The following is a 7,756-nucleotide window of genomic DNA, read 5'->3' as shown; positions in this document are numbered from 1 at the left end:
CGAGGTCAAGAAAATTTGGATCTATACATCCACTCCCCCACACGCCTTAATGGCGTAGGGCTTAATTCGTTGAGCAGAGGAACAACTTTACCTTTTACCTTTTAATACCTTCATAATACTATAGACCTACCTGTATTTAAATTTATTCATCCTCATTTCTATGTCATCTCATGGCCTATTTAATACTTTTTTTACATTACACTGAAGTATGAATTAGTAATTTTAATCACAGTGTTCAACAACATCCAACACTTTTTACGAATATTCACACCCAACACTTAAAAAAATTTAATATTGTCGTTTGCGGCATTTTCCTTTTTACGAATATCCGTACGAGGCCTACGTAATATTAGCTTGTCACTTAATAAACTGTCCTCTTCACTCTCAAGATAGTCTAGTAAGGATTCCAAATGATTAAGCGCAGCACCATGTGATACTTTCTTACTGGCAACACTGTCCACCTCTTCCTCATTCTCACTTTCTTCCCGCTCTTCTGGCTGCACCCCCATTGAAGTTACGATTTCGTCACTGCTTAACATTTCGAAGCCCGGCTCACATGAGTCACAGTCAAACCAATCTCTTATATTTTCCTCGTTGACTGTTTCACCACCATGAACTTGGTTAGCCAATTTTGTCAATTCTGTGGATTTCATCATCTTCATTAGTGATGAAAGGCATCGGTTTCTTCCATGAATTTTTCAATACAGATGGCTTTACTGTATCCCACGCTGTTGAAATCTCATGTATGGCATCTAACATTGAAAAAGACTTCCAGAAACACGTCAGATCATTGCCTTCATCGATGTACTTTTGTAGCAAATTTTGACTGTAGATTCTCTTCATACTTGAGATAACTCCTTGATCCATTGGTTGGATAAGTGCGATAACATTAGGAGGAAAATATTTCACAAAAATATTTCCATCATCTGACCTCAGGAGACTTTCGTTAGGATGTGAGGGCGCATTGTCAACGAGGAGCACAGCTTTCTCAGGTAGTAGTTACTATAGAATTCTGATGATGGTGTATAACACACAGAGATAGTGGGTTTTTGGACTTTATCCATCGTCCAGGTTTTTAAGATAACTAAGAAAGGCACGACATTTCGGAAACTGGATCTGTATCCATCCTCAGGTGAGGGAAAACATCTATTCTGTTGGGTCCCTTAGAAAGAGCTAGCTCTTTCTAAGGGACCCAACAGCATAGGTGTTTTCCCTCGCCTGAGGATGGAAACAGATCCCGTTTCCGAAATGTTGTGTCTTTCTTAGTTATCTTAAAAACCTGGATGATGGATAAAGCCCGAAAACCCACTATCTCTGTGTTTCTCAGATAGGCTTTGGGATTTTAGATGGTCACGAACTTGAGGCACAAATTTAAAATCAAACCATTCTTTAAATATCGCTCTATTCATCCAAGCTCCTTTCTGATTAAAATAATAGATAGGCAGACTTGAAGCTACTGTTCCTTTAAAAAAGCGTGCTTTTCGCTTTGCCGATAACTCCTGGTGTTAGTTTGTGTGTTCTTGATGCATTAGAACAGCACAAGGCTGTCAATCTCTCCGTACTGGATTTGTGACCTGGAGCCTGTCTTTCATTTTGAAATGCCAAAGTTCTGGTTGGCAAGCATTTCCAATAAAGACCCGTTTCATCGGCATTATAAATTTGTTCTGGCAGCAGATTTTCACTTTTCACAAAACTATCAAAATTGGTGCAAATTGAACTGATTATGACAAGTCCCCTGACAATTTCTCACCTTGAATACTAATTTCCTGTATTCCATGACGCTGCTTGAAACATGTTAGCCAACCGGAAGAAGAGTTCAAGTGCTTCAGAAAAAAATTTCGCTTGTTTAGCACAAACTGCTCCTGTTACTGTTGTTCTCTGTGCCCTTAGTTGGTTAAACCAGATCAGCATTGGTTTGTCGAGATCATCATATGTTGATTTTTTGTGGTTTTTCTCCTCTTCATTCCACTTGAATCAGAAGACGAAGCAAAGGAAATTAATTGATTCTTTTGTTTTTTTCAAATCATGAACAGTTTGTTCTCCAGTATCGTATTGCATTGCTAATTGTTTAACTACACCTCTTTTTCCCAACTGATTGATAATTTCAAGTTTCTGTTGAATACTTAACACAACACGCTTCCATTTCATCATCATCATCATCATCAGTAATCTGTCAAGACGACAGGTCCACAGTCTCTTTCAAAACAATTCCTCCACTTAATGCGATCTAGAGCTTTCTCCTTCAAATGACAGTATCCTCTTCTGTCCCCAAGGTCATCCAGCATCTTCTTACGTCTTCTTCCTCGTCTTCTTGTCACTTCTATCCGCCCATCTATCTTTCCTTCGATAGCTTCTTTTAGAAGGCAGTTTCTGCGTAAAACATGACCAATCCAATTAGCCTTCCGTTTTCTTATTTCATGTAGGATATTCCTCTGCTCACTGACTCTAATTAACACTTCTTCATTTCTCACATAATCGGTCCAACTGATCTTCTCCATTCTTCTCCAACACCACATTTCGAAACTTTCCAGATGTTTCTGATCTACTGCCCTAAGTGTCCATGTTTCAGCCCCATACAGAGCTATGCTCCAAATGTAGCATTTCACTAGTTTCTTCCTCAAATTTAAGTCCAATTTGCTGGTAAAAAGATTCTTCTTCTTGCTAAATGCAGCTTTTGCCATGGCAATCCTGGATTTAATTTCACAAGTACACCTTCCATCATCTGTTAACAAGCTACCCAAATATTTAAAACATTTCACATTCTCCACTTGTTTTTGGTCTATCTTTATTGTGACTGGGGTTGGTTGTCTCGAAATTTTCATTACTTTTGTTTTCTCCACATTCATTTCCATGCCATAGCACCTTCCAATTTCAATTAGTCTATCAATCATGCCCTGTAGCACAGTTTCTTCCTTAGCCATTAACACAAGGTCATCTGCATATTTCACAGTTTGAATAATTTGCCCTCCTACTTTGAAGTCACCGAGCCCATCCAGAGCTTCCTTGGTAAGGCATTCGCTGTACAAGTTGAACAGAATTGGTGATAAACAGCATCCTTGTCGAACTCCTCTTCCAATCTGCACACTTCCTGTCTCCCCCCTGTCCAGTCGTACTCTAACTTTCTGATCCATGTACAATTTGCTAATCAATCTTCTTTCATGCCAATCGATACCTGTTTCTTTCAGGATCTGCATTAATTTGGTCCAGTTTACCCGGTCAAATGCCTTCTGCCAGTCTATGAAGCAAACACACAGTTCTTCATCTATCTCCAAAGTTCGTTCCGCTATAATTCTCATCATCCCAATTGCATCCCTGGTTCCTTTTCCTCTTCTAAATCCAAACTGATCTTCTCCAAGTACATCCTCTATTTTCCTTTCAATTCTTCTTTTAAGTATCTTTGCTATTATCTTTGCTGTATGTGCAATAAGACTTATTGTGCGATGGTCGCTGCATTTTGTAGCTTTTGTCTTTTTCTTTAAGGCAATCATTGTAACTTCTGTAAAGTCCTTGGGCCACTCTCCACTTTCATATATGGTGTTCATTAGTTTTGTCAGTGTTTTCAAACCACCTTCTCCCAGTAACTTGAGCACATCTCCAGGTACATCATCATCTCCTGTAGCCTTTCCCTTCCTCATTTCCTTGATAGCTTTTTCCACCTCACTTTGTAAAATATATGGTCCTTTCTCGTCTGTATCTACTTCTTCTTCCGGTTCAACTTCTAAGGTTTCTGGCCGATTAGGTCGATCATATAGTTCTGAAATATAATTTTCCCAAATTTTCAGCACTTGCCTCTGATCTACTATTCTATTCCCCTGGGAGTCTTCGATGCCAACATTTTGAATCCCATGATTCTCTTTCCATCCTAGTTCTTTTGTCTTCATGTACATCAAATCATAACGGCCTGTTCTTTGAAATTCCATAATCTCATTACATATCTTCTCAAGATATTCCTTTTTGGCCCTGTCCGTGGCTCTTTTCAATTCATTCCTCAGTCTCCTGTATTTCCTCCTGCCTTCTTCATTGTTGACATTCTTCCATTTCCTTCGCTCCTCCATTTTACTCATCATCTCCTGTGTAACCCATGGTTTTCTTGCTATCTTCTCAACTTTACCTACCAAATCACTGATAGTATCTAACATGCATTCTTTTATATCGTTCCACTGCGCTTCAGCATTTCCGCTTTCACCTTCAATTGCACCGAGTTTCTCTTCTAGAGTCTCTTGCACGCTTTGTCTTTGAGCATATAACTTCTCCAAATCCCATCTGGGTCTGCGCTTTCGAAATCCTATAATTTTCTTCAACCTGGTTCGGAACTTGGCAACCAGCAAGTTGTGGTCAGAGTCAATGTCTGCCCCAGGAAGCGTCTTCACATCCTTCACACTGTTTCTGAATCGATGTTTCACAAGGATGTAGTCCAGCTGATGCCTCTTCCAATCCCCAGGTGCCTTCCATGTGTAAATTCTTCTCTTTGGCTTCTTGAACCAAGTGTTGGTAACAATCAATCCATTTCGTTCACAAAAGTCAATAAGCATTTGACCTCTGTGATTCCGTCTTCCTAGTCCATGTGATCCAACAATATTCTGATATGGTTCATCTCCAACAATGCTGTTCCAGTCTCCCAATATGATGCTGTTTGTGTCTCCTCTTCCATCTTCCTGAAGAATTTCTTCAATTGTGTCATACACTTTTTCCACTTCATCATCTTCATACTCTGATGTTGGCATGTACACTTGTATAATCAGTATATCTACCGGTTCCGCCTTTAACTTCAGAGCAATAATTCTGTCATTACAAGCAATCTTCTTAACAACACTCCTCACTACACTTTTATGCACCACTATTGCCACACCTCTTTCAGCCCGTTCACCTCCGGAATAATACACTGTATAATCACCGCTTCTTATTTCACCTTGTCCTTTCCACCGCACTTCGCTGACACCTAGCACAGACACTTCATTCTTCTGCATTTCCATTTTCAAATTCTCCAATTTTCCTGCTTGATTCAAGGTCCTGACATTCCATGTTCCAATCTTGTATCCATGCTGTTTCTTCTGATCTTCGCACTTTTTCTTGTTGTAACGCCTGCATGACATTTCCTCTAGAAACACTCCCCCCCGGAGATCCGATTGGGGGAGTAGTTTACCTCCGGATTGTTTTGCCTCCAGAGGAAACATCTCGCATATATGGTATCTCTGTTTTTGGAAAGAGACTATCCAGGAAAAGTGATAATGTGGTAGTTTTTCCATTTGCTTTCCACATCGCAGTACAGCAGCCGTTCAAACCACTCTGGTCACGCCTGCTGCTATACGAACTTGAACCATCTCGAGCATCATTTGCTCTGTGCTTCAAGTCGCTACTGATGACGCTGCTTCCGGCATCAGTTCCATTTACCCCAACATTTTGCTAACGCACTTGAAGATTGATACAAAGAGACTAACTGGGGTGGTGTATCTGTCCTTGAAACTTTCCACAAATCCTTGCATTCTTTCACCCCTACCCTAGAACATTGTGTTAGCATAACAGGACAAAGAATGCAGAGCTTGGTTCACACTAGTGCGAAAATAGTGTTACAACTCACCATGTGAGACAAAAGTGAATGAATATTAACAACATATAAGCCTCAAAAAAGCCCCGGTAGCCCCAGTAAGCCGCAATCCGGTTTATCCACCCCAGGATAATCGAGAGTTGGGTGTATCTTTTCTGTTAATGTCCCTTTCTGCTTGATGTTTAAAGCTTTACTATGCTAATCTGATAAATACTTGAACGGTATGAAGAATCAATGGAAACTTGTGCTTGGCAAAGAATTCCGTTAATGGGAGTGCAGAATGAGATGCGAATCAATCTTCAGTTTCCATCAAACCCACAATTTCCCTTTTTTTTGGGAATTATTATACTTACCTGTGCTATGCATGAGAAACAAAACATGATAAAGGGCTGCATTAGTACTGATAATTTAATATTACTGTGGGCCAGGTTGAATGTTTTGCAGATTATTTTCAGCCCATGAAACATTTTGTTCACATCTGATTTGCATGTTTGATCATACTTTTGGTTTTCACATACCTGTTCTGTACACACAGGATATATGCTCCGTTCGCTGTCTGTTTTTAACAGCATTCTTTGATGAACTTTTTATAGACATTCGTATATTGAGCTTGTAGGTGAGGTCTGGGAGAATTATCAGAATGCTTTTTAAAGTTCTTATTTCTGCTTGCTTTCAGGATTTCCTAGTGTGATGGTGGCAGATGCATACCTGCACCCAAAAGTAGATGAATCAGAAGAGACATTCACATGGGGATTACCAGATTTAACATCTCTGAGAGACTTCACTCGGCAGAAGTTTGGCTGGACCAAAACAAAGACAGATGAGATTTTGCTGCCTGTTATGAAAAAGCTAGAGGAAAGAAAGGTGTGATACCCACAGTCTTTATTATAAAGAAATTTCCTTCTATTATTTGCTTTAGAGACATTCTAACTGCATAGTTTCTCCCACTACTTAACCACAATTTTTATGGATTCATGTTAGCATGATAAGAGTTAGTCAAGCTTTAGAGCAGTTACAATTTTTATAGTAGTGTTCCATGTTCAAACATTCTGTTGGTTATCTTGATAATTTGTGAATAACTTATGTGGTGCTTTATTGCCCCCAGTTCTTTTAAAAATTGTGAGTTAAAATGTCTCAGAGGATATGATGTGGCTAGTTGTGCACATTGTGATGATTATCAAGAGAAAATATTTCCATATATGTGACATGTGAGAGCAGAAATATTGGAATTAACCTTTAACATATGGACTTTTAAATTGCCGGCAGCCCTCTGCGACCGAAATTTAATTCGCCCTAATTTTTTTTAATGCTAATGGGGTGGAACTAAGTCCCTTGTACTGCAGCCACTTCTGGCCTATTGTACCAGCCCCAGGTGATAGGTGAGGGTGATTGTGGAGCAGTTGGTGGAATGAAGTTTGGCAGGGGAAACCGAAATACTTGGAGAAAACCTGCCCCAGCACCACTTTGTCCACCACAAATCCCACTTGATAAATCGCCCTAAGTCTTTAATGTTGGAAAGTTTCAGGAAAAACTACATATTTTCCGTTCTATGCAACATAGATATATGAACTAAAAATAACCTGAAAGACAATAAAATTTTCTACATATACACAAAAGAGCAATTTTTACAAACGAAAATTAACTTTGATTATTTTGTCATTAAATACAAAATACAGTGGAACCTCGCTTAATGAGCATAATTCGTTCCAGAATCTTACTCATAATGTGAAACACTCGTTAAGCGAAACAATTTTTCCCATATAAATTAATGTAAAATACGATAATGCGTTCCATACCAAAAAAAATACTCAAAAAATTTTATGTATAACGTTTGTTCAAAGAAAATTATATATACATTGTTAAGGAGCGTGAATCATTTTCATCTTTTCTTCTATGCAGAATGAACCAACCTGGAATGCAAATTCGATTTGCAGAAAAAAAAAATCGAAATAATTACAGTAGAACTTGGTTATAACGTCATCAAAGGGACCTAAAAATAGTGTCGTTATAAACAAATGTCGTAACCGAAATGGGCACTTCCACAGTAGCCTTATGTTAGTCACGTAAAAATCTACCAAAAACCGAGTTAAAATGTTGCATTTTTTAGTGAAATACGTAGTTAAGTACAGACTAACGTAACATTAACGTGGAATTGCCCAAATGTGTAATATCAAAGACATATTACAGCGCTTTTCACTGACAATACACACC

The 7,756-nt window shown here is 38.8% G+C and overlaps 1 protein-coding gene across 3 annotated transcripts in view; it reads left to right on the top strand.

The window, feature by feature from the left end:
* LOC111870425 (DNA repair protein complementing XP-G cells homolog) overlaps positions 1–7,756 on the top strand; it is a 57,188-nt gene that overhangs the window by 46,990 nt on the left and 2,442 nt on the right. For all 3 annotated transcript variants that reach the window (XM_023862714.2, XM_023862716.2, XM_023862717.2), the window contains one exon: positions 6,222–6,409. In XM_023862714.2, the coding sequence (XP_023718482.1) occupies positions 6,222–6,409 (188 nt within the window). The remainder of the gene's footprint in view (positions 1–6,221; positions 6,410–7,756) is intronic.

This window comes from Cryptotermes secundus, unplaced genomic scaffold (assembly GCF_002891405.2).
Source record: "Cryptotermes secundus unplaced genomic scaffold, Csec_1.0 scaffold1366, whole genome shotgun sequence".
NCBI lineage: Eukaryota > Metazoa > Arthropoda > Insecta > Blattodea > Kalotermitidae > Cryptotermes > Cryptotermes secundus.
The sequence above is the reverse complement of the archived record's forward strand: the minus strand, read 5'-3'. Positions and strand labels throughout refer to the sequence as shown.